Source organism: Dasypus novemcinctus, chromosome 3, assembly GCF_030445035.2.
Source record: "Dasypus novemcinctus isolate mDasNov1 chromosome 3, mDasNov1.1.hap2, whole genome shotgun sequence".
In the NCBI taxonomy this organism is placed as follows: Eukaryota; Metazoa; Chordata; class Mammalia; order Cingulata; family Dasypodidae; genus Dasypus; species Dasypus novemcinctus.
The window spans coordinates 115,360,964-115,387,463 of NC_080675.1; the positions used below are offsets into that span (position 1 = coordinate 115,360,964).

The window sequence follows — 26,500 nt, forward strand, 5'->3', positions numbered from 1 at the left end:
TTACCAGCTGGCGCCGCCCGCCGACGCAGGCGCCGCGCAGCCAATCGGCGGCTGCCACACTGCGGCCCGAGCCGGGGTTGGGGGTTGGGACCTCCGGCTGCGGGTCCGCCTGGGCCAGTCGCGCGAGCGCAGGGTGAAGGTGCGTGGTCGCCGGCCCGACCTCGCCGTCCCCGCCGAGCCCCGACCCTCCTGGCCGTCCCCCCCTCACCTCGCCGCCATGCGCCTCCCTTGCCTAGCGCTGTTCCCGGTCGTGGCGCTGCTTCTCGCCGCGGACCGCCTCGCCGCTGCCTCCGATGTGCTGGAACTCACGGATGACGACTTCGAGGATCGCATCGGCGACACGGGCTCTGCGGGCCTCATGCTCGTCGAGTTCTTCGCCCCCTGGTGAGGACACTGTGCCGGGGCTGGGGAGGGCGGGCCGGGCCGTGCAGGGGGACGGAGGCGCGGGAACGGTTGGGCCTAGGCAGCGCAGGGGCCGCCCACCATTCCAGCGGCCTCGGCTGGGCCGGCAAATTTCCCATCCGGGTTGAACCGGAGCTGCCTCGTAGCGGAGAATTCGGTGCTGATCTCCCTGTCGCGAGATCCGAGGAGAACATCAAGTCCTCTATCATGCAGGGCCACATCCTTAACCTCTGTTCTCTTGGCGGCACTTCCTATTTGCAGAAGGTTTAACCTATCCCCCTCCCCCTTCTGTATCTTTGCAGTTTCTGGGTGAGTCAGTGTTAACATTCCCCCTTCAACAAACGAGGTACCCCTAGGCCAAGGCTTTATATTGGAAGCGAGCGAATATTCACCAACAGCAGGACCTCTGCGGGGCCCCCTGGGTATTTCTTTTCTTCCTGCCCCAAACCCCGAAGTTTCTAGCCAAGGTCTCTTAGTGGCTGCAGAATGGTTCTGAGTGCTTTCTTGAGGCAGGTAATTATTTTATTCATTACACGGTGTACATTTTCTACATTAAGCTGGTCATTTATTACTCAGCACCAGCAGAGTCTTCTGTCAAAAAAGGTATTAACCACTGTTGGAGAAATATTCCACTTCATAGTGACTTCAGGAAACAAGGGTGTAAATTCCTTAGGATAGAATCTTGGAAATAAAGATCTGTCTTGGAGGGAAGGGAGAGCAAAAGACTTATGGCCCAATATACCTGAGTATTTTTTTTCCTTTAAATCCCAAGTCATTACAACAATGAGTAGTCATTTTTTCACCTGAAGGCATTCATGTATTCAGTATATCCAGGCTAATTACAATGCTTAATTTTTTCCCCTTCTGACATTGTGAACTTCACTTAAAAACTTACCTATATTCAAACGCATCAGTTAAGTGTTTAACTTGCACTTCTAACTCAGGTTTTCACTTCTCAGGGGCTCAGCTGATTTAGTGAGGGTTACACTAGAAGTCCGATAGTGAAGATCACCTGAATCAGAAAGAAGTGCTAATGGCAACAAATTTTGTTTTGGCTTGTGACCGATTTTGTTTCCAGGGCACTCGCATGGCTAAATTGCTGTATCAATTACACATTATAGGTGATCGTTATACATTTCTAGAACTCATTCTCTCTTAGAAACAACTCTTCCCAATTATAATAATCATGCTCTTAACTTGGCTAAGCAGGCTGTCCCTAGAATAAGAATATATGACTTTATGGAATTGTGTCAAAACTGGGTAGTGTTTCTTTGACTACATGAAGTGAATTGCTGAAGAATGTAGGCTATTAGTTTAAGCAGATTTTTTTTTCCAACTGAAGGCTTTCTTTTCTACTTTAAATTGCTTCATGTTCTTCCTGAAAACTACATATCCCTTCATGCATTAAACTGTCCCAAGAAGTGGGTGGGTCTCTGCTCTGGAGTCTGCTTTTAATTGGTTTAGAAGATAAGATTGTCCTCAGTGCCAGCAGATATGTCTTCTGAATAAGTCATTTGGAGTTAAGAAGTCTCCTGTTGAGAATGTCTTTATTTTTTCCCAGTCCACTATTGTTATTTAATAATATTTAAGCTGGAAATGTCTTCAGACTGTTTCTGTGTATTGGTCAGGTATATAATCTCATAAAATAGATAGGAGAAATCTTATTAAGAGTGAAATGCATCTATTTTGAACGAGGTCATTTTCTCGTTTGTGTTAGATATTTTTTCCACTTTTTTTTTTTCCTTCAAGAATTTCACTTTAATATAAAGTCCTGACTAGGTTAAAAGTAAAAGATACATAAAGATATTCATGATTACACAACTTTTTAAAATTTATAGTGGTTAGATTAATAATGGAAAGTGTAGGCTTTGGAGCAAAGGCTACTACACTTTCATTTTAAAAGCGAAAGTGAAAGGTTTCTTTGCAGCTGGCTTTGTAGACTAATATTTCCATTTGGAGTTAATCATCTATATATTTATACAAATGAGAGTATCTGAATTTCTTTGGGGAAGTAAATAGTACTATTTAAATGTTTGTGATAATTTAAAAAATTTTATCAACAATTTCTTGAAATTTATCGGTCAATTGTTAAGTTAGTTTTAAGTTAGTTTTAACACTTCAACATATGTTGTAGATTTTTTGCCCTGTCCTCTAGAAGAGTGGTATGAAATAATGTTATTTGATATAGTGTTCCTAGAGTATAGAAAAGACTATGTGAATAGTATGAAATGGGATATTTGTTTTTATACATTGCTGATTCCTCTACCTGGAATCCTCCCCTTCAGTTGATCTTTTCACCATCAATATTTAGTTCACTAGTTCTCCTTTCTTTCTTTTGGCACCTAATTTATATTGTGTGTCGCCCTGCTGGACTCATGTTCCTATATCAATGTAAAAAAAAGAAAAGAGCCTCAAATAGTACTTGGCACGTGGCAAAGAGGAAGTAATGATTGTTGGGTGGATGTGTGTTAAGGGATTGTTTATGTTCTAGTAATATACAGGGGTGGGTGAAAGTAGTAGCATGTAATCTCGATGAATCTGTAACTAACCCTGACTTTCCTCAGACTCACATCTGAGTTCTCTATTCCTGTTGGTTGCTTACCAGCCTCTTGGTTCTTGATAAACAGGTCCTTCCTTACTTTGCATTTGATAAGATTCCATAGATATTTCTGATATGCATCTAAGGTTGAGACTCGTTGGTCTGACCTAATAAATATTTTATGCTCATTTTTCTCTCCAAATGTTTTTAACATAGTTGAGGTAAAACTATTAATTTGTAGCTCTTAATAAATATTCAACAGAAATCTCTCTTCTGTCTCATTATTCTCATTGCTGCCACTCTTGTCTAAGCATTCTCTATGTGCTACATGGCTTTATGGTTTTATTCCTGCCTCTGCTTTTCTCCTTTCTTTCAGTCCTATACATTGCTAACTGATGTCCTAATACTCATACATATTTATTATCTCAATAAAAACCTCCACAGTTCTCTGAATGCTTCATTCTCAATAGTACTCTACCTTTGCTCTACTGTTTCTCTCATCTACAATATACTATTCTTTCAACACAAAACCCAATTCAGTTCTTACTCTCTTTAAGACACATTCTTCACTTTAGCTATATATATAATTACCACCTTTGCCACTTGTAAATATTTTGACATGAAATCTATTTTATCTGATAGTAAAAAAAAAAAAGACATTCTTTCTTCATATTTTCTGAGCCATTATATTTATGGTCTCAACTACATAAAGCAGCATGGAATTATTCATTTATATTATTTTGTAGAAAATTCAGTCTCCCCCCCTCACAAATTTTTTTTTTTTCCAGGAGGTACTGGGGATTGAACCTGGGACCTCATACATGGGAAGCAGGTGTTCAACCACTTGAACTATGTCCTCTCCCCTCCCAACAAAATTGAGGTCTTTGTGGGAGGAAATTAATCAACATACATAGAAAGCAATAACACATTTTGTGTTTTTTAAAGATTTATTTTTTATTTATTTCTCTCCCCTTCCCCCCCCAGTTGTCTGCTCTCTGTGTCTATTCGCTGTGTGTTCTTCTGTGACCGCTTCTGTCCTTATCAGCAGCACCAGGAATCTGTGTTTCTTTTTGTTGCATCATCTTGTTGTGTCAGCTTTCCGTGTGTGTGTGGTGCCATTCTTGGGCAGACTGCACTTTTTTTCGTGCTGGGTGGCTCTCCTTATAGGGCACACTGCATGGTAGGGCACTCCTTGTGCGCATCAGCACTGCACATGGGCCAGCTCCACAAGGGTCAAGGAGGCCGGGGGTTTGAACCCGAGACCTCCCATGTGGTAGGTGGATGCCCTATCCATTGGGCCAAGTCTGCTTCCCAGTAACACATTTTGAAATAACTTGAATGCTAAGATGGCACAGGATGTTTGCCATACTTAGCTTATCAAATATAAGCCATTTCTTTTCACTTAGGGGTAAATTTTCCAGTGTTTTGGCTAGATCCAGTCAGAATTGATTGGCTGTTCACTACACTGGGAATGTAGTGATTTACGTTTACTGATAAATATTCATCTGCCCAAACACAAGAACTATTTACTGACCCTTAAATGCATTAGGATTATAAGTAAGGTCTTGACCCACTGAGAATGAATTCTTCTGACTTTTCTTGTAAAAGACTGTATTCTCAAAAAACTGGATTTCTCAAATAAATTGGTTATTTTCTTATATTAAGTCAATTTTAATTTATACATTTTGATTACAACCCAAGTGCATTAAAGTTTAGTTTATTATGCAATGTTAAAGGAATACAGAGCATAGAGTGAATAACAGCCCAGGTACCTCTAAGATGCCACTGATTATAGATGAATCATTATTTTATATGTTACTAAAAAAGAAATGCTGCCATTAAAACTGTGACATATTGTAAGAAACATCCTGATTTCACATATGGTAAAATGTGAGGGAAAAAAAGTACAGTATAATGAGTATTATTTATTTGCCACCAGGCTAAGAAATAGTGCCAAGATACTTGAAGGCCTTGTATGCCCCTTCCCTACCTTATGTGCTCCCACATCCTGAATTTGCTGTTTACCATTTTGTCTTTTCTTTTATACTTCCAGTAAATATATATTTATGTCCCTAAGCAACATGTAGTAGTACAGTCTTATTTTTATGTCAGTGTTCCTTCATTTAAGTTTTCTAACAATTATTTTGGATAGGACTTCTGAAGACATTGAAGAATATGTTCTTATATTTCTTTGTTTTAAACAGCTTTTAGAGGTAAAATATTTCCAAAATTACTTAATTAAGTGAAATTTGAGACTATTGGCTATTAAATACATTAGCTTAAGTTTCTTTCATGTTATCTTCTGTTTTTCTAATTCTTTCTATTTTTGCTGTCCTTGAGGAGGTTCCAGAGCTCCTAATCTTCTCAAAGTGATCCCTCTGCAACCCATTGGTTTTGAAGAGATGATATACAGCTGGTGCTAGCTGTACCCTAAGAAGGGGAATACACTGCCCAACCATCCTGTGGGACTGTTAGGATGGTTCTGGGTAGAGGAGCAGGTGTCTCTGGTGGCCCTCTGGGAAAATTATTCTTAGTTGTCGTGTTTTATCTTTATCAGTTCTCGAGGGCAGTGAACTGTGTAACTAAAAATTAGACTTGCCATCTTAAATATATATTATATTGAAATTCAACTGAAATGAAGAAAAGCCTCCAACTTACTGGTGGAGTTCTTAATTATATTAAATGTGTACCTTTAGACTCTCATTCCACTACCTCCTCTAACTGGGTTTCTAGTCACAGAAATCAGAACAGAGAAAATATTTGATGGTGATTCTGAAAAATGTGGTGTCATACTTCGGACCTTAAAGGTTTCAGTCACTATAGTTTTGAGAGCCATAGTGCAGGTTTCCTAAGGAAAAATGTACCTTTTGGGGAGTGCTACCAGGAATAGGATTATTGCTGTCTTGTGCTTCAGTTTAGTGGCATTCATTGGTCAAAAGGGCTTGAGTCCTGTTTATTATGGGTTATACTTGTATCTATAACTTTCAGGACCCAATTGTACTTTTAATTGAAAAAAATGGATTTCCCCTTCTGGACTGAGATAGTCCTACTATAGAGTCAACCTCAGGCTAGAGATAGGAGTTCTATATTCAAGAGGGTTCTGGTTTACTTTAGTAGTGATGGATGTTGTTTGGGTGGTATTTTTGCTTCTGGAAGTAGCTACTACCTTAAAAGTAGAATAGTCAGAAGTTCTTCTTAGGGAACCAGAGTTATTAGCAAACTTGTCAGATTATGCTGAAAGTTTGACTTTTTAACTTTTTATGTATAGGTGTGGACACTGCAAGAGGCTTGCTCCTGAATATGAAGCTGCAGCTACCAGATTAAAAGGAATAGTCCCATTAGCAAAGGTGAGTAAAGGTATTTATATGATCACTCATTCTTAAATGATCTTCATTAAGGAAATGAGTTAGGTGTATTTTAAACAGTAGTTAATAAAATTAATGTTCATTTTCTCTTATGGTGCTAAAAAGATAGAACATTAGTTTCTAGGCAAATATACAACTGTTGTTTGTGGTTTCACAAGATTAAAAGTAGTGGAACTAAGGGATTTATTGGCATAACAAAGAAGTAAACTATATGGTAAATAAGAATTAAAAGTCAAAATGGAAATAAAAGTACACCAGTAAGGAAGCAGATTTGACTCAGGCAGGTGGGTGCGTGCCTCTCACACAGGAGGTCCTGGGTTCAGTTCCCTGTGCATCCTTAAGAAGACAAGCAAGACAGCGAGCTGCCACAAGATGATGCAGTGAAGAGGCACAAAGAGGAAAACATGATGAGAGACACAGCAAGCAGGGAATGGAAGTGGCTGAAGTGATTATGTGCCTCCTTCCCACATGGGAGGTCCTGGGTTTGGTTCCCAGTGCCTCCTAAAAAGAACACAAGCACATAACGAACAGACACAGAGCAGACAACAAGCACAAACAGATGGGGGGGAGGGTGGTAAATAAATAATATAAATTTAAAGGAAAAAAAAGTTCACCAGTAAAGATTAAAATTGTTGTTGAATAAATTTACAGTCACAATTTAATTCCTGCCTTTGTGACTGTAGACACATGTATGCCAGGAATTGCTGTATCCTTTTATAATTTGATCAATCTTAATATTTTGGGAATACAGGAAGAGCTTTGCAGTAGGCATTTGGATAATGAAAATGGTTCATGTGTTTTAATATTTTAGGTTGATTGCACTGCCAACACAAACACCTGTAATAAGTATGGAGTCAGTGGATATCCAACCCTGAAGATATTTAGAGATGGTGAAGAAGCAGGTGCTTACGATGGGCCTAGGACTGCAGGTGAGGATCCCGGATTGCATTCTGGAAACAGAATTTATTGGGTACTTCACCTCATTATTTCTAGTGGGAAAATAGGACATTCTTCTCGGCAATGTACTTTTCAATCTTAAAAATTTCTTATCTAAAATGACAGGCCAAAGACTTAAAAATGATTCCTCTAAACAAACAGAATATGTAAGTAATAGAAAATACTTAAATTATAAGGTCAGCTAGGCATTTTTTTCATTTGACAAATATTTACTGAGTGCCTGCTCTCTGCCAGATATTCTTGATATTTTTGGTGCTGTGTATTTAGTAATTAAACAGACAAGGTCTCTATTCTTGTGGAGCTTACATTCTGGGGGATGAAGGGAAGAAGACAACACATATTTTAAAAATAAATGTGGGGAAGCAGATGTGGCTCAAGCAGTTGGGCTCCTGTCTACCATTTAAGAGGTCCAGGATTCAATGCCCAGGACTTCATGATGAAGGCAAGCAGGCCTGTGTGGTAAACTGGCCCATGAAAAGAGCTGGTGCAGCAAAATGTTGCAACAAAAAGAGACACAGAGGTGAGAGAATGAGAGATGCAGCTGATAAGGGAGCTGAGGTGGCGCAAGAGAATGATCGCCTCTCTCCCACACCCAGAGGTTCCAGGATCAGTTCCCAGAGCCACCTAATGAAAATACAAGCAGACACAGAAGAACACAGTGAATGGACACAGAGAGCAGACAAGGTTGCGGGGGGAGGGATAAATAAATGTGGAGGAGTGGATGTGGCTCAGGTGGTTGAGTGCCTGCTTCCCACATGGGAGGTCCCAGGTTTTGTTCCCAGTGCCTCCTAAAAACAAACAAACAAAAAAACCAATTCGGGGTAGCTGATGTGGCTCGGGGGTTGAGCACCAGCTTCCCACATATACTGACCTGGGTTCAATCCCCAACCCCTGGTACCTCAAAAAAAAAAAAAAAGTGAATAAGAGAAATTCAGGTAGAGATAAAAGCATTAAAATAAATATAACCGGGTGATGTCATAATGATTGGGGTGGGAGCAGCTCATAATCAGGGTGGTCAGAGAAGTAACCATTGAGCTGAGACTTGACTGATAGAAAGGAGCCAGCTATGAGAAGAGCTGGGCCAGAGGTGTGAAAGTATCCTCCTGTGTAATTGAGCTTGATATATTCAAAGGACAAAGACTTGTGTGGCTAGAGTATAATTAGTAAGGACGAGGAATGAGGTTTGAGAGGTAATTGGAGGTTAGGTCCTGTAGGACCCAAAATTGAGAGAAAAAATATTCTTATATGATCAGAGACAGTTTTATCCTGAGTCTGTCAAGTAATCAGATAGATTTTGCCTTTCTCTGATGGAAGAGGAAAAGTATTGGATTTTTTTGTTTAGATTGACACTCCAAGAGAACAGATACATCATTTGGCTTATTTACTACTCTGTCCCCAGCTCCAAGACTTTACACGTATGATAGATACTCAGTAACTTTGTTAAATGCATGAATAAATATTTTGGCCCAACTGAGACCATTTAGCTAAAAATTTGATATGTCTAAGCACAGAGGATAAAGTTTTCGTTTTCTTTTTCCTGAGCTGAAGAACATTAATCAAGAACCTGTTACCTTATAGATTTTATTAGCTTAATTTGAGTATAGTTAGGTGTCAGAGCTATTGGTATTTTTTCTCTAAACTTGGAAGGTCTACCAAATTACAGATGGACCCAGCAAGACTGCTACTAGGCAAATATTCTTACTTGGGCTGTATCATGGATTTCTTAAATTGGAGAATTTCTCAGCATCTGACTAGAAGGCCAGATCTTTGGCTGCTTATTCATTCAGAAAGTTTTAAGTCAGGAGGGATTATTTTATATTTCATATACTCTTTTAAGAACAGTGCTGTTTGCCTTCCTGCTTAAGTTGGTTCCTTAGTTACTCCCATTACATCTTCCAGAGAATTATAGATACTCGGAGAGAGAAGCAACACTTTTCATCGTAGCCCAAGTTAAAGTGCTTTATAATGTATATTGTGATAAAGTAATAACAATTACTTTGAGGACTAAATAATTTATATCCAGTTTTAACTTATCTATTGATAGAACTCCTCTGGGAGGAGATAAAACATTAAAAAGAAAAATATCCATGCATAAATGGAGAAAGAAGAAGCTACCATAGAAATGCAAAATAGGCCCAGTCATGTTGAAAGAGTTAAATAGTATTCTGTCTTAGCAAATTAGCAAAATAATTAGAGTACAAAGAAGAGACAGGGGTGGAGGAAGTATATCATAAGGAAGTGTATAGCACTACCTCTGGCCTGTGAGCACTACAATGGAATGGTCAGAGGAGGCCTGGTTGAGAAGATGGCATCTGAGTAAAGATGTGAATAAGGTAAAGGAAGGAGACAGGTGGATATTTGGAAAAAAAGTGTTCTAGGCAGAGAAAATAACATGCACAAAGGCATTATTTAATTTGTACGGTTTTAAATAATACATTATTGGTAAGGATATAAATAGGTATGATTTCTTTGAAAGGCAGTCGAACAATTAGTGCTGTCATTTGTAACAGCAGGAGATTGGAAACAGATATTCATCAATAGTGGCTGGTTAAATTCATCAATAGTGAAACATTACGGAACTGTAAAAAAGATTGCGGTAGCTCTTTATATATTTATTGCTATAAAATTATCTCTGTTTAATGATGAAAACACAGAACAGTGTCTGTATGCTACTATTTGAAGGTTAAATAAGGAAAATGATAAAAAATTATAATTACTTGTTTATGCATAAAATATCTGGAGGACTATACAAGAAACTAAAATCCTATCCTATGGGAAGGAAACTGAGTAAGGCATTGATGGGAAGAAGACTTCATTGTATAGATACCCTTTTGAATTTTGAATTGTGAATAGTTTCTTTCTCAAAAAAATTATATAAATAAATTGTATCACTTTAAACTTTCATCTTGTTTTTCAAGATGGAATTGTCAGCCACTTGAAGAAGCAGGCAGGACCAGCTTCAGTTCCTCTTAGGACCGAGGAAGAATTTGAAAAGTTCATTAGTGATAAAGACCCCTCTGTGGTGGGTAAGTAGCAAATATTTCATTATGTCACAAAAATCATCAAGTTGACTTCAAAAACCCTCTGTTGCTAGGGAAACAACTAAGTTAGAACAGTTTAGGAAACCTTGGGGCAGTTAAAAAGATAACTCACAGAATTAGTCAGTATTAGTACAAAATGAGAGAATTTGGTGTGTTATTTGAGTGGCTTTGTGGTATATACATGCCTAATGTCAATTTAACAATTAGAGTAGGAATGTGTTCAGATTTTTTTCCTATCACTTAAACTTAGAGATTTAACTCATATTAGGGTAGCTATGGCTGAAAATAAGGTTTTAAGATGAGACAAGGATACAAATTTAAAATTAGAAATCATATTACTAGGATTCGTGTTACATTTTGACAGCAGTCATTGTTTTTTCTGGTGTTGCAGTATCTCATTTTATTCTTAAAGTAACTTTGAGCCAAATAAACACATACTACATCTTGGTAGTTTTGTTTTTGTTTTTGTTTTTAATGTGATATATGGTACATTTCACTAAAAAATAAATACATATATTATATAAGCCATTTCATACTTCTAATCTCCTCTTGAAAAATTGCTTTAATAAAACTGACTATCTCACAGTATGAAATTATTGTCTGGATTCTACTGATTCTGTATATTTTGTAAGGTATTAGCTGTAAGCAGGCATTTCTTAAACATGTTTCAGTCACTTTTCTTGATTGAGATTCTAAAGACAAGGCATGGAAAGAAAAAATATGGTAATACATTTTGATATATCATCTTATTTAATCCTTCTGACACCCTGAAATAGTCCCCGAAATTCTTAAGGGGGTAATAAGCAAGTTTCCTGAATGTATTAAATTATGGAGAAGTAGACCTAGGACTTGTACCCTGACAAATCTATTCCCTTGGGACCCTCAAAACTATTTCTTCAAATTATAGAGGAAGAGTTCTCATAAATATTTGTCAATGATCCTAGGTAGTCATGCCAAAGCAGACCGTCTTCCTACTTATCTTCCTTTGCCTGTCCATTAGCAGAATGAAGGCAATGAAAAATAGAATTTTAAAGTTTTGAATATGTCTCAGCTTATGGCTTTTTCCTTATGTTTGATATTTTCTATATAGGATTTTTCGAGGATTTATACAGTGAAGCTCACTCTGAGTTCCTAAAAGCAGCCAGCAACTTGAGGGATAACTACCGATTTGCACACACCAATGTGGATTCTCTGATCAAAAAGTATAATGATAATGGAGAGTAAGTAACTGAGTTGAATATACTCTTAAATCTCTATCCCAAGTGCTTTGTTATGTGAACTGGTAGTTTTTATGCCTACTTTTCCCAGAAGGTTTATTGAGCACTTGATAGGCATTAAGCTGAGTGCTAGAAACTACCACTGCCTTTAGGGATATCCAGTAGGGGAAGAGGGTATGCGTGTGAATATATGTAAAAATGTGTTAGTGATTATTGTGGATAATATTATAATAGGAAATATATATATATATAAAAAATGTATGAAGAGAACAAAGGAGGGAGTGATGATTTTTTTCTTTTTCTAGGATGGAAAGTGGTATTCAAAAAAGCTTCATAGAGGAGGTGACTTTTGAGCTGAGTCTTGAAAGATGTTTTTTCAGGCAGGCAATTGCAGTTGGGATAAAAATTACTCCAGCTAGAGCAGCAAGAGTGAAAACCCAGAAATATGAAACGGGCTAGTCATGTGGGGACCCATAGTATTTCTGGAGTTTGTGAAGGGAGGTCATAGTATAAAGTTTGGTTGGAGAAATAAGCAGAGTTTAATTATTGAAGACTTTAAGTCTTACAAAAAAGTTTAGAGTTCATTTTTTTAGACATACAAGAGTCATTTTAAAGACTTTGAGCTGGATAGTAATATAACTGATTTTTGTTTCAGAAGAAAAGTAACGGACATCCCTGTGGTAGTGGTTTGGAAGAAGAGGAGGCGGTCACAATAGTTTAAATTAAGTCAGATGGGTGGCAATGGAGAGGTGGGGTGGGTATTAAAAAATATAAACAGCAGGATTTGGTCCTGTTGTGTGAAAAAGGGAAGATTAAGGGTGAGTAGGTATCTAAAGACTTGGATTAAGGAAGATTTATAAATGGTTATTAAAACCATGGGACTAGCTTAGATCATTCAGAGTGAGCCTGTAGAGTAAAAATAAAAGAGTGCCAAGAAAAGTCTGGCTGTAGACTTGGTATTCTTTACCACTAGGCTCTACTGCCTCCTAGATTGAGAGACACTGGGTTTATAAATGCCCTGTCTGGATGTGAAGCCCCATGTGGCTTATTAGCAAGTACGTCACATATCAGCCTGTTAAGCATTGTTAATTGTAGCTGCCTCTTATGCTTGTTATCTAAACTCATCTACCAGTCTTTGATGAAAAGTCTTATTTAGAAGACCTTATGTTAAGGGTTTTTATGTGTACGCCAAGGCCAAAACATCATTAAAGATCACATTTGGAACTCCCATCATAATTTCTGTTTTTGAGAAATAACCTGCTTTGAGATTGGCAATTATGATTTTAAAAAAAAAAAAAAACAAGACTATAGAGTTTTAGCCATGTTCACACTCATGCTTGCCCAGCATGTTTGTGTTAAGTTCTTTTTGGTATATAATGTTCTATGAAAATGCCTGTGTTTTGATTGACATTAAGTTAAAAGTTAATATTGGAAGAGTACACATGAGAGGGATGTAAGGACTAAGGGTGCTAAAGCCTAGCCAAAAAAGCAAGTGATGAAATTGTATGTGGATGTTAGTGTGGGAAGGCAGGTGAATAAGGGAGAAGCTAGAGGTAAGACATTGGTAATTAGAATAGAGCTAATTTCTGGGAAAGCTGTTGCATATATAAACCTGTGACTCAGAACCAAACCTGAGGTGTACTTTTAGCTGAACAAAAGGCTAGAAATTACAGAAAGAAGGAATTTGCTTCCTCAAGTGGTCAAATAGATTGAGAGAAAGCTTGACTTTAGTAAAGTAGTACCAGCAAGAAAGAAATTTGTAAACTTGGGGAATTTCTAATGAACTCAAGCTGAATATTATCTGTAATTGTTAACCTAACTATAGAATTTGTATAGCTGGAAGGAATCTTAAAGATGTTTTCTCTAATGCAGTAATTTTCTTACTCTGTGGGAAGGGTGATTTTTCAAGCAAAGTGGCAGGGCAAGTTACCTTTCAATAATAATAACTCTGCGCTTTTTTTATTGTACATTTTAGGCTTCAGAGTAAGCTATGTCCTTAAAAAGAAGGAATTCTCTTCATTTTAGTGTTTTAAGGTTTGGGAATTGATCATCTAAAGTGTGGAAGGATTAAATTAATACCTGGCCCAAGGTCTTTGGTATTAGTTGTGAGAATCTAGGATTACAACCAGGGTCTCTTTAACTTTCAAACCCAGGGTTTATTAAACTCTTACATCCAATTATTTACTGCACTCAAGATTGAAGTTAGCAAATTAGTGTTAATGAGCAGGTTGTTGTTTTTAAGACTGTGTTCCCAGGAAAGAGTCCTTACATGTTTAGGTGGTAATAGTTAAAAGTGGCAGGAAAAGTAGATAGTCTGAGCTTTAAATAAAGGTGGGAAATAGTTCTGCTATCTGCTTACTGAGACTTTTCTTTAAAGGGGAATCATCTTGTTTCGTCCTTCACATCTAATTAACAAGTTTGAGGACAAGACTGTGGCATATAAAGAACAGAAAATGACCAGTGGCAAGATTAAAAAATTTATCCAGGACAACATGTGAGTACCTCTTTATACCTTGTTTGGAATTTCTTGAGTTCATTTACCTGAGTTATTAAGCAGAACCTTGTAGCCTTAGTCAAAAGATTTTAACAATAATGGTTTATGCTTATATTAAAGCAGTAGTTTGCAGGCCCTACTGCTTTGTGATCCGGTAAGATATATTGTTCAATTCTTATCCTGAATGTTGGAAATTTATTTCCTTTATAAGTATTATCCGTTACTTTGCAATAATTCCATCATATAGCTATAAACCTGCCAAATTTGATAATGAATTATTTCGTTTCAGTTTTGGTATCTGCCCTCACATGACAGAAGATAATAAAGATCTAATACAGGGCAAGGACTTACTTGTGGCTTATTATGAAGTAGACTATGAAAAGAATACTAAAGGTTCCAACTATTGGAGAAACAGGTAATAAGAATTGTGTTTACCCACTGTAAACAGTCCCTTCTGACCATGTGTGATATGTGAACAGATAAAAATGGGAATATTGTGGAAGTCGTAAGGTAAAATAATTCCCAGAATCTGTTGGGCATATCTACCATAGATGTTCCTTCACTTTGTGACACAGGCTTATTCCTAACCTCCCAGTAAAAGGTACAAACATGATGTAAAATGTCTTAAAACCTGCTTGCTTCCCCACTGAGATTTTTTTTTAAGATTTATTTTATTTATTTCTCCCCCCATTCCTCCCATTCACCCCGTTGTCAGCTCTCTGTGTGTTCTTCTTTGTCTGCTTGTCTTCTCATTAGGCGACTCTGGGAACTGATCCTAGGACCTTCTGGAGTGGGGGAGAGGCGATTACTCTCTTGCTCCACCTCAATTCCCTGTTCTGCTACATCATCTTATTTTCTCTCCTCTCTTTCTCTTGTTGCATCACCTTGCTGCTCCAGCTCTCAGTGTTAGCCAGCACTTCTCTGCAGGGTGGCATTCCAGTGTGGGCCAGCTCACTGCATGGGCCAGTTTGCCCTCACCAGGAGACCCTCACCAGGCATAGAACCCTGGACCTCCTATATGGTAGATGGGGGCACAGTTGATTGAGCCACATCTTTTTCCCCCCACTGAGATTCTTAATACATATAACATAGCAAGATTCAATGAGAACGGACCATTTAATTGGCAGTGAAGTTTAGTATATCATTGGAGTATATCATAATCTTGTGTGAATGTTCACAAAACAAGTTTAGACTGATTCCAGAGGACTGTACAGACTGTAGAACTTAGCCTTAGCCTCTTGCTTCTTGGTTTCAAAAGTGTCTTACCACTCCTAAATATGTACCCAAAGAAATTTATGTATGTGTGTATTCATAGCAGCATTATTCACAACAGACAAAAGGTAGAATCAAATCAAGTGTCCATCAACAGGTGAATGGATAAACAAAATGTGGTATACGCATACAGTGGAATTTTAAGGTGCTTTACCACCCTTGGTATAGTCTTGGCACCAATATCTCTTATTTCCCACAGAGTGATGATGGTGGCAAAGAAATTCCTGGATGCTGGGCGTAAACTCAACTTTGCTGTAGCTAGCCGCAAAACCTTTAGCCATGAACTTTCCGATTTTGGCTTGGAAAGCACTGCTGGGGAAATTCCTGTTGTTGCCATCAGAACTGCTAAAGGAGAGAAGTTTGTCATGCAGGAGGAGTTCTCGTGAGTTGCAATTTAGCTTAGGTTTGAGATTTTGATTCTGCAAGGAAATTATTAAAGCCTTTTACACTATTGAGGATTCATAAAAGGGGAACATTGGAATGTGTACACAGGTTTTCCAGCCAAGACCTGTGGCTTTTATTTTTCTCAAATAGTTGATTTAATTATAGGTACTGTACGGGTCATGGTCCTTAATGAATTCTGAAAACTAACAGAAGGTTGGCAGCTTGAAATTCTTAAGTGGTTGTTTCCACCCCACCATTAAAGTAGTAGTGAAAATTGGACAGCCTCTTTGAGATTGATATAATTTCAGATCACACCAGTCTCCTCTCATTGTTACAGAAGGTGTTTTTCTTCTTGCAAAACCACAATGTAGGGAAATTGGCTTAAAGTAAACTTATAGAACTGGAAAGATCTTAAGATACAGACACACAGATTTTGCCTTGATTTGGGGAGATAAAGGCAGAAGAGAAAATCTTCCTTGTGAGCCATAGTGGAAAACAAGATAGTATAAATAGGCTTTATGCTCCAGAACAACACACTAAGACCTGGTTCTTTTGCAAATTAGAAACAGGTTGTTGATTTCTTGTTCAGTCAGTAGTTTTGTGTATTGTGAAAGCTAAGGGTCATTTTTTTTTGTTTGTTTCTGATTTCTTGCCAACCTTGAAATAAAAGCTAAAATACATAGAAACTATTCTAAGTTGCTTTTAATTTCTCCATGGTGGGAATAAATGAGCAAACCTTGTCTTTCCAACTGTAGGCGTGATGGTAAAGCTCTTGAGAGGTTCTTGCAAGATTACTTTGATGGCAACCTGAAGAGATACCTGAAGTCTGAGCCTATCCCAGAGAGTAATGATGGACCTGTGAAGGTGAGGAACTCACACCCTTGCCAAGCCTATAAGCAGCCACCTCACATTTCTTTATTTCAAAACAATGCTGGGTCTAAGCAAAGACCTATTTTTCATTTTCCAGCAGATAAATTTTATTGCATCTTTAAAAATATCACAAATAGGTCTGAATCTTGTTGCTACTGTAGTTGGACAACTCTTAGATGTTATCCGGAGACATAGAGACCACCCCAATTTTTGGATATCCTTGTTTGTAACTGTTGTGGCTTGATGAATCAGTGCAGCTGAATATTTTTTTAAGTAGTTTTATTGAGATATAGTCACATACCATACAGTCTATCCAATGTGTATAGTCAGTGGCCTTTAGTATAACCACAATTTGTACATTCATCACCACAAGAAATTTTAGTACAATTTCATAACTCCAAAAAAGAAAAACTCCACACCTCTTAGCAGTTACCTCTCAATCCTTCTGTCCTTCCCCAGCCCTATAACAACCAACCTAATTTTATAAATTGATATATATTTGTATACTGTATAAATGGATTCATACAATATGTAGTGCTTTGTGTCCAGTTTCTTTCACTTAGCATAATATGTTTTTTGTGGGTTTTTTTAGTCTGATATCAACATCTTGTAACATTAATATATTCAGTTTCAAAGAAAAACAGTCTTATATAGGCAAAATTACCCATATTCATACTTCACATGAGGCTTTACTGTGCTATACAGTACCATTACATTTTTTAGCTTTCCTTTTAGTAATTTGCATGATCTTAGACTTTCAACCACTGTCATGCCTATATAATAGCATTGCTAGTTAAAAACATTATGCTGTGCTTTCACCTTTTCTATTCAGTTCCAAAGATTAATACGTATCCTTTTTATCAGTTCTGTACCAGCAAACCCTCAGCTTTCCATTCTCTAACCTCATTCTATTTTCTGGTGACCCATACTCAGTTACTAACTCCGTGGGATTACACAGTATATTTAGTAGTTCATAATACCACAGTCATACCATATTTGTAATTTTGTGCCTGGCTTGCAAAGCAGCTGAATTTGATACAAGGTCAGTGTCATTTCTTTCAAGAATTAACTCATCTTTCTGGGCTTGTGATGCTAAAGAAGCAATAACTAGGCTCATCTAAACCCTGCAGGTATATTTTTCACCCAAGAAATTTTGGATTACAGCAAGAGACCCACTCTCCCGAATAACAATATATGGAGAAGTGAACATACACAGACGTAATCTTTTAATGGAAGCCCAGTGCAGCACCCTTGATTGGGTTCTGTACATGACACAGATAATGTGAACTGTATAGCCAGTTCCTGTGTACTTTCAATCCAAAGGCTCTTCTTTTTTTTCCAGAGAGACTGAGTTCTTCATTGATGTAATTGAATCCCCTCCTCAGGGTTCCTCTGGGGCCTTCACAATAACTGCATATCCCTTAGTATAATGTCTAACTTTTACAAATCATCTTAACATTGTTTCTATGAGCTTATTTTAAAGAAGGATTGAGTAGCATTTATATTTCCTGTGACTTCCTAAACATAGTTTGATGGGTGATAGACATGAGAAGGAGTTGGATTCTGGAGAATGCAGTGATCTTAAATATAGTCTGTAAATGTGAGTTTGGTTTCCATGGCTTAAATTTAGCAGCAACACATCAAATTTGGGAAGGATTGGGTTCAGAGATAAATACAGATCATGAATTGATCCTTCAACTTGCCATACCAATTAGAGGATCCTCCATCTTTTACAGGTAGTAGTAGCAGAGAATTTTGACGAAATAGTGAACAGTGAAAATAAAGATGTGCTGATTGAGTTTTATGCTCCTTGGTGTGGTCACTGTAAGAATCTGGAGCCCAAGTATAAAGAACTGGGAGAGAAGGTAAGTCTGGACCCTATTGTGAAGAAAAAATTTGAGCTGGAAGTCAATATCAATTATAGATGTGCCTTATGCTTAGTCTTTAAAAGTATTAGTGGCCTCTGAACTTTGGTAATATCTTACATGAATCCATGTTTCTTCATCTTTAAAACACTTAGTCTTTGTAATTTCTTATTAAAAGTTTTGCTTTTTTAAAAAACTTTTTAATTATGGTAACATATATACAACATAAATACCCCATTTTAACCATTTTCAGGTATATAATTGAGCGGTGTTAATTACCAGGCCAGATAAACTATTGACCATGGGTAGTAGCAATGCTTCAGTGTGTGTTCATCAATTATAACAGATGTACTACACTAATAAACAATGTTAATGAGGAAAAGTGGGGGGAGGGAGTGTGTGGTTTATATGGGAATCCCCCTATATTTTCAATGTATCTTTTATGTAATCTAAAGCTTCTTTGAAAAGAAAAAGAAAAAATTACCAGTCTAGGTAAATTTGAAGGTGGGTATATATAGACTCTTATTATATAGGAGGCAAAAACATTGTTTTATGTCTTGATTTGATTGTGTTCCTGAGTCACTGGAAACTTGAAATTTAAAGATCTATATTTTTATTAACAGCTCAGCAAAGATCCAAATATTGTCATAGCCAAGATGGATGCCACAGCCAATGATGTGCCTTCACCATATGAAGTCAGAGGGTAAGTAGATTAACAAAAACTGGAGTGTCTACGCAATTGATTGGGGAAAAAAAAGGAAGAGTGCAAACTACCAGGCATCCATTTCTTTACTGGACATAGTTTTGGGGTTCCTTATATTCAGTTAAAGACACAACTACCGATACCTTCTTGGCTTAGAGTTCTGCAATTTGGGGTCACAAGTCTGCCACAAATTCTGTGTGCCCTCATGTTCCTGAGTTTTGAGAGAATGTAACTTAGCCATCGATGGAGATAGTTTCTGGTCAGTTTAGAAATTTTGAAGAGAAGTTACTCCCAGAAGCAGTTATTGGGGATATATATGTCAGAATTACTCTGGAACCCGAAATTATTAAACTCTTTTTCTTTCCCCAGTTTTCCTACCATCTACTTCTCTCCAGCCAACAAGAAGCTAAATCCAAAGAAATATGAAGTGAGTGCATTGTCCCATCTCCCCACAGATTAAACACACATATACATACACATATACTTATATACATCCAATTCTTTAATTGAACTTATTTAACTGGAATCTCTTTCAGCTCGTAATAGTCAATAAATGTGGCTGCTAATGTGCTTTTACAAACTTACAAGTCTTTCCTGTTGAGGGGGATGGAAATCCAGGATTCAAAAAAAAAGTTAATTTTCAGGTAATCTTTCTATTTTCAGGGTGGCCGTGAATTAAGTGATTTTATTAGCTACCTGCAGCGAGAGGCTACAAATCCCCCTATAATTCAAGAAGAAAAACCCAAGAAGAAGAAGAAGGCACAGGAGGATCTCTAAAACAGCAGCCGAACATATCATTTGTAAAAGAACTTTTTCAACAGAGATGAGAAAACCATTGGGGAGGACTGGGACTCACATGGGATTTCTACCTCTCAGGACTGAGAGGACAGAATGGATATAATCTGAATCTTGTTAAATTTTCTCTAAACTGTTTCTTAGCTGCACTGTTTATGGAAACATCAGGACCGGTTTATGTTTGTGGTTTGGGGAAAAGTTTATGTTGGCGGGATTGTTGTGGGGGTGGGGGGAATTGAGTTGGGGGTTATTTTCTAATTTTTTTGTACATTTGGAACAGTGACAATAAATGAGCCCCCTTTAAACTGTCTTTTTCCATGGGATAGAGAACTGAGGGTTCTCTAGACCAGCACTATCCAGTAGAACTTTCTGCAGTGATGGTGATGGAAATAGTCTGTAATCTGTGCCGTCTAGTGCCATTGAGCATTTGAAATATGGATAGAACTTATATTTTTAAATTTTGTTAATTTGAGTTTAAATAGCCACATTAGGGCTAATGGCAGCCATAATAGTCAGTGCAGCTCTAGGCCAACTAACTGGGTCCAAAGCTATTACCTATGAATCCTTCCCAAATTTTTCTTCTCTGTGTTTATTGCCCAGGCCTGGAGATTAGAAAAGGTGAGGGACCTTTCCAGTTCTGCTATTTCTGGCCCTGCCCCCAAGGATGGGTTGCTGTTTATTCTTGCCATGCAGCTGAGCTTACTGCATGTATTCACACCTTCGAAGTACTGTTCTCTGCCCAGAAATGCATAGGTGTGACATCAGGATAGGGTTTCATCCAAACTGTTCCAGGAATTGCTGGCACTACTGGGTTCAGCATTCTTCCCCCAAATGCCAGGGACAGGCCCATTAACTTCCCTCTCCAGTAGAACGGGAAAATCAGTAAAATTCCTTGTTGGGAGTGAAGCATCTACTCTTCTGCAACAATGAGGAATGAAAAGGATAGGATTGAAACGATCTCCCTTGGTTCAAATAAATTGAACCACTGCCCTCTTTCCTTTTTATGGGTAAAGCCAATCCCTGTCCTCAGATAATTCCAGTTAGGAGGTCTCATTTTAGCTGGTCCTTCAAACTCCTGTTAGGGAAAGCAGAACTCCATTCCTGCTGTAACCTCTTAACAGTCAATCACACGGTGGATTTGGTAGAGTCTTACAACAAAATATGTATAGGGATCCTCCGTAGTGATATGGGCTGGGATTCTGAACATATTAATTTTTTTTAGAGATCCCCATAAGTGTTTCAGTTGCAGCCAGGGATAAAAACCACTGCCTTGGTTGATTTAAAAACAGCATATAAAACTTGCAGAAAGGATACAAAAACAGTTTTAATTTTTAGTTTGTAAAAGAATTCACCTTCAGAACATGTGTAACACTCAAGCCCTATCCCTTCAATAAGATGATAGTGCCTGTTACATCCAGGTGTTAAAAGTTCCTTTAGCTCTGTTATCAGAAGTTCTCATCATTTTCTTGGGAGGCTACCAAGCTAAATTCCTTTATTTAGTTTGTCTAATGTCCTTAAAGTATCTTGTCCTGGAAATGGTGTCCTTTTTCAGAATGTGAAAATAATTGGGCTGAACTAAAGATGAAGAAGCCAAGCCTCTGCTATACCTAGTCTCCTGGGCAAGGTGCAGAGTCTTGGCACTGTGCCTGCACCCCAAAGTTAAAATATGGCAACAATGAAAATCAAACCTACTTGTCACCGTGGACTCGGGGCAGCAGGAAGAAGAGCAAATAGTTGTACCCTATTTAATTCATGGCTGTTTTGTTTGTATCTCACTGGGCAGAGGCTCAAAAGCCCTCTGACTTGGTTAGCTGCCCCTGTTCTTTTCCTCAAACTCCAGAATGAGACCTTTAATGTGGGACAATTTCTGATGCAGGTACTCACAGCGACGCTTTTCTTCCCTGTAACCTGGGTATCGCTGCAGAGAAAAAGTACATCCATGTTAAAAAATAAATAAAAAACCTCATTTCTACCTTGCTACCACCCCCAGACCTTGTCTTACCTTCTTGAACTTTTTATATTCCAGGACTATCTTTTCTTCCAGCACCTGAAACAGAAAGTGCTAGCATTGAGTATATAACACTGAGAAGTAAGCACCAGTTCTCTCAAGGGAGGGAAGTAACTTCTCATTCTACCAAATGACACAGACTAAGACTAATTTTCTCTCAAAATGGATTGCCTGTCACCTTGCTTAGTCACTGACAAATAGAAGCTTATGGGCAGTTAGCAAGGAGTTAACAAATAGAACTGGAAAGTGAGCCTGGGTCCATTCCTTACCTTGTGTTCAGGAGTTCCTCGCTGAACTCTCTTGATCTCTGCTCCCAGTTCTATGAATCTTTGGCTTGCAGCCCCAACACGGGCATGCAAGACGCGGTATTCAGTGTAATCTCTCTCAAAGTCCTGCTCATAAGCATGTTGCTGCTCTATGGTGTGGATGGCCCTGTATTGCCTGTCAGGGACAGAATTGTCATCTTCAATTGCATTGCCCTCAAAGCTACACAAATACATACAAGTAGTTTACCTTAATATAAGGGTAAGGGTAGGAGAAACTAAGGAGTATGCACAAGGCTTAATAAAATTGGAAATGGCAGGGACTCACAGGAGGTAGTCTGGTACTTCTTCAGGGCGTGGGGATTCAGAGTCTAGGAAGGAAGCCAGAGGACAGAGAAGTGATTATAAGTCTCTTAAACTATGGCAGTTTTACCCTCCTCTCATGAACTCACCTGCTTGACCTGAGGGACTGTGCTCCATCCTGGAGCTCATGTCTTCATCTTTATCTTGTTCCCAATCTTCTTGTAGGTCCTGATTGGGCAGCCCTTGTAGGGGACTTGGAGCTAATGGCAGAGCTCTGAGCCTCTTTTCTTCTAGTTCTGTAGTGGCTGCAGGTGCTGAACGTTTCTGTTGGGAAAACAGTCATGAAAACATTCAGCCAGGATCCTCCTATTCTGCCTTTCTCCCTCTCAAAAATCACATAATCAGTTTTGGAATCCTCAAACTGTGGGCTTTCAATTTTAAAATTTCAGCTTGACTGGACAAAGTTCTCTGAAAGCCCTTACCATTACAATTTACCTTGTCCAGATGCTTTTGGCGGGTAAAGGAAGACAGTCTCTGATCAGGCTCTCTGTTAGAAAGATGCACCTGGCTCCTAGGGTATGAGAGGAGGGGATGGGAGAAATGAAGACCAGGGCAGGAGGGGTACAGCTACATCTCTCATTACATCATTTCAGGGTGGAGATTAGAAAACAAACACCAGAACCTCCCAGGTTAGCCCCACCCAGCCCCAAGTACCTCACTTCCCACTGTGCCATGTGTTCCCTGGAGGATCCTGGGAGTGACTGTCCTTGGTTGCTTGCCAGTGGGTCTGGCACCTGGCGGGGAAAGTGGTAGGAGCTCTTGGCTTCCTGGACTTCAGGTTTTGCTCCACCTTATCCCAAACTCCTCATGCTTTCTAGCCTCACCTGCTCTAGTGCCACCTGTGACTGTGCTACTGTGTCTCCTTCAGAATAATCTCCTGGGTTCTGCCAATTCCCTGGATTTCTAGCTTCTTCAGTTGGATTGTGCTCCTGAACTGAAGATGAAGTTGGGATAGAATCCATGGCTGCCCAAATGGTGAGGCGCTCCCTGAGTGGGCCCAGGCAGTGGAGGCGATTAGGCCCAGATCTGGAAAGGGGTGATAGAAAAAAAAAAAAGCAAGAGGCTGGAGAACTTTCAAATACCTCTTTCCACAATCTCTTATCTGCTATCTGCTCCCACTTACCTGCCCAAACGTTGGCACACAAGGTCCAAGCTACTTCCAGGCCCTTCCTGGCCACACTGGGACACTATGAAGGAGAAGAGGCAGGACCAGCCAGGGCCTGGGAGCCTCAGGTACTGGGGGGGGGGGAGTGGGAAAGAGACGGTAAGCTCCATGAAGCCAACCAACCCCTCCCCCTCCTGCCAACCCCACTGCTCCCGGAGGCAGCCTAGGACAGAAGATGAGTCCCATGGGGCTCGTTAGTACACCAGGTGCAGCTGGGCCTGAGTTCCCAGGAGGCTGAGACGGCAAAGTCTCCTGAGCCACAGCCTCCTGAGACCACAACCCCAGCAGCCTCCTCGCCCCATTCGGGGTTCAATTCTCGGAACTTCCCCATACGGTTACTGTTTGCAGCCGTCAGCCCTGACTGCACCGACCCGGACCCTCGGACTGCGAGTCCCCCACCTCCGTCAATCACCCTGAGCCCGCACTTACCCCGCGGTTGCCTTGGAAGGCGATCACCGGCCGTACCTGCTGGGAGAGCACGAGCGCAAGCTGAGCGCACGCGGGCGAAGCAGTGTCCCCAGGATCCGCCGCCTGGGACCCGGGGGCACCTGCCTCGCGGACTTCGCTAGGAGAGTGGGGAGACTGGGGCCTGGGGATGCCGCTCCCCCTCCTCGGATTCCTTCACCAGGGTCACCAGCTGGGGCCCGAGGGTTAAGGACTGGAGAAGAAGGGACCGGAGGCTGGCCGCACCTGTTGCTGTTGACACTCTTGCAGCGCCCGCAGCACCGTGTGGTTGAGCCTGAGCAGCAGGAGGCTGGTCCGGGCAGCGGAGGAGAAGCAAAGCCGGAGCTTCCCACTCAAAGGCTCCTGGGCTCCCTCCATGGCGGCGAGGTCGAGCGCAAGCAGCACAGGGGCCACCGGCGAGTGCCACCACCTCCACCTCCGCTGTGCAGGGCTTGACTGGCACGCCGGGTAGCCCAGGTCTGCCCGTCCGCCGCCGGGACCCCGCCCTCGGCCCCACCCCTGAGGGTTCCCAGGCGCGTGGGCGGGGCTTCGCACTCCACACGCGCGCGCACGCACTCACACACCCGCGGGCCATCCCCGCGGACCCAGCAGTTTCTTTTTGGGTTGGCCTGGATCGCATACGGCTTTCGATGGGGCTATTCCAGTTCCGAAGGGCGAGAGTATCCGGCCAGCATTGGACCCCTCACCCAGAATCCCGTCTTGCCTCGGTTTCCCCAGCCAACCTGAACTTGGAGTTGCTGTCTCTGAGTGAAGCTGAACTCGCAGCCCCTTGAGGACTTCAGCCCCGCATGGGGCTGGGAGGGCTCGGTTGCTGAGCAGGCTCAGCCTATGGCGTCTCAGAGGCCACGAGGCCCCAGAGGCCGGAGGATGACGGGACCCAAGTCAGGACCTGCAAGCTCCGAGGGATTCCTGGAGCCAACACCAGGCTCAGAGGGTTTGTTGCCACCCTCCGTGGTGCTGCGGAGGCCCGGGAGCGGGTTTCTGACCACCGCTGAAGAGGCCGTCGGCCCTGTGGGTGGTGGGGCAGGGATGAAGTTTGGCTGTCACGGGCTGGAGCGCCCTCAACCGGTGGGCGGGAATGGGGCTGGAGAGTTGCAGGGTAGAAGATGGGAGGACTTTTATCCCAGACATCACTTCCTGACATAGACAGAGGTAAGGCTTGTAAAAAAAAAAAAAGGGGGGAGCTGGTTCATTCCATCAGAAGGGCCAGGACGTGCCCTGACGTTTTCAGGTATTTTGGAAATCCAGAACCTGGTGCAGTGAGACCCCAGGACCAATCTCAGGCAGGCCTTGGTGTCGCCACTTAACTCTATTTGGATGTTTCCTGTATTAGGTTCTCTAGGGAAACAGAATCAACAGGAAATATCTGTAAATTGTATGAGATTTTTTTAAAATGCTGTCACGTGACAGTGGATCTGCAGACTACAAACCAGGGGCTCCGATGAAGATCTGATGGAGGTCCCAGGAGATGTTGGCTGTCCAAAGATGAGCTGGAAAATCCTCTCTGAATGCTGAAATCACTTCCCCTTTTAAGGCATTCAACTGAGTAGATAAAACGTAACTCATTGCTGATGGCAATCTCCCTGGTTGATTGTAGATGTAGCAGCCATCTGTGCAGTAAAGTCACGATGACTAAAGTCCATATATGTCCTTGTATTACAATTAGCCCAGTGCTTGCTTGACCAGACAACAGGGCACAATTACCTGGCTGAAGTGACATATTAGCCTAACCATCACATTTCCCTAGAGTCTTGATATTGCCCTCTTCCTAAACAGTATCCCACTGCCAAATCCCTGCATAATCCCAGGTGACCCTAATGCCCTCCATTTCAAATCAAATTACCTGCACAATTTATCAAAACTCATCAAACTGACACTTCAAATGTGAATATTTTATTGTATGTAAATTATACCTCAATGAAGTTTATTTTAAAAATCAGTGCAACAAGCCTTCAACTCAATAAACTAAAACATTTGCCTGCCCATCTCCTCAGAACTCTCTGCTTCTCTGCATAATAATTTACTAATCTGGTAAACATTTGTTACTGAGTAAAGATGGTCTCGCAGGACTCCTTCTTTTCTCAGATGACAACTGTGGCCTTTTGCAGAATTTTCCTGGATTTTAATTCAGAAAAATTTCTAATGGTGAAAATTTCTGGAAAGGCGGGAGGGATCAAGCAGTATTATAAGAGCAAATAAGTGGGGAAGATATTTGGGGAAGGAAGAAGTGAGGTAGGGATCTAACATTTTTTCTGTGTCCATTGTTTCAAGAGCTTTTTGTGTTCACTCTTTTAATCAACCTACAATAACTTTTTAGAGTGGGTATTCTTAT

General features: G+C 40.3%; 2 protein-coding genes across 2 annotated transcripts; one reads left to right on the forward strand and one right to left on the reverse strand.

Annotated features, from left to right (window-relative positions):
- The first annotated feature begins 25 nt into the window (after window positions 1-25).
- Window positions 26-21,893, forward strand: PDIA3 (protein disulfide isomerase family A member 3). The gene is made up of 13 exons (XM_004466745.5): window positions 26-384; window positions 6,210-6,288; window positions 7,118-7,235; window positions 10,182-10,289; window positions 11,395-11,524; window positions 13,899-14,015; window positions 14,305-14,430; window positions 15,487-15,669; window positions 16,427-16,535; window positions 18,278-18,406; window positions 19,030-19,109; window positions 19,479-19,536; window positions 19,773-21,893. Exons 1-13 carry the CDS (start codon window positions 218-220, stop codon window positions 19,884-19,886), a joined length of 1,518 nt encoding a protein of 505 aa, XP_004466802.1. The 5' UTR covers window positions 26-217; the 3' UTR covers window positions 19,887-21,893.
- Window positions 21,712-25,199, reverse strand: ELL3 (elongation factor for RNA polymerase II 3). The gene is made up of 11 exons (XM_058294083.2): window positions 24,394-25,199; window positions 24,133-24,168; window positions 23,662-23,774; window positions 23,363-23,564; window positions 23,193-23,272; window positions 22,974-23,049; window positions 22,628-22,802; window positions 22,504-22,546; window positions 22,182-22,353; window positions 21,907-21,951; window positions 21,712-21,822 (listed from the first exon to the last, which is right to left on the reverse strand). Exons 1-11 carry the CDS (start codon window positions 24,523-24,525, stop codon window positions 21,712-21,714), a joined length of 1,185 nt encoding a protein of 394 aa, XP_058150066.1. The 5' UTR covers window positions 24,526-25,199.
- Window positions 25,200-26,500: the final 1,301 nt, after the last annotated feature.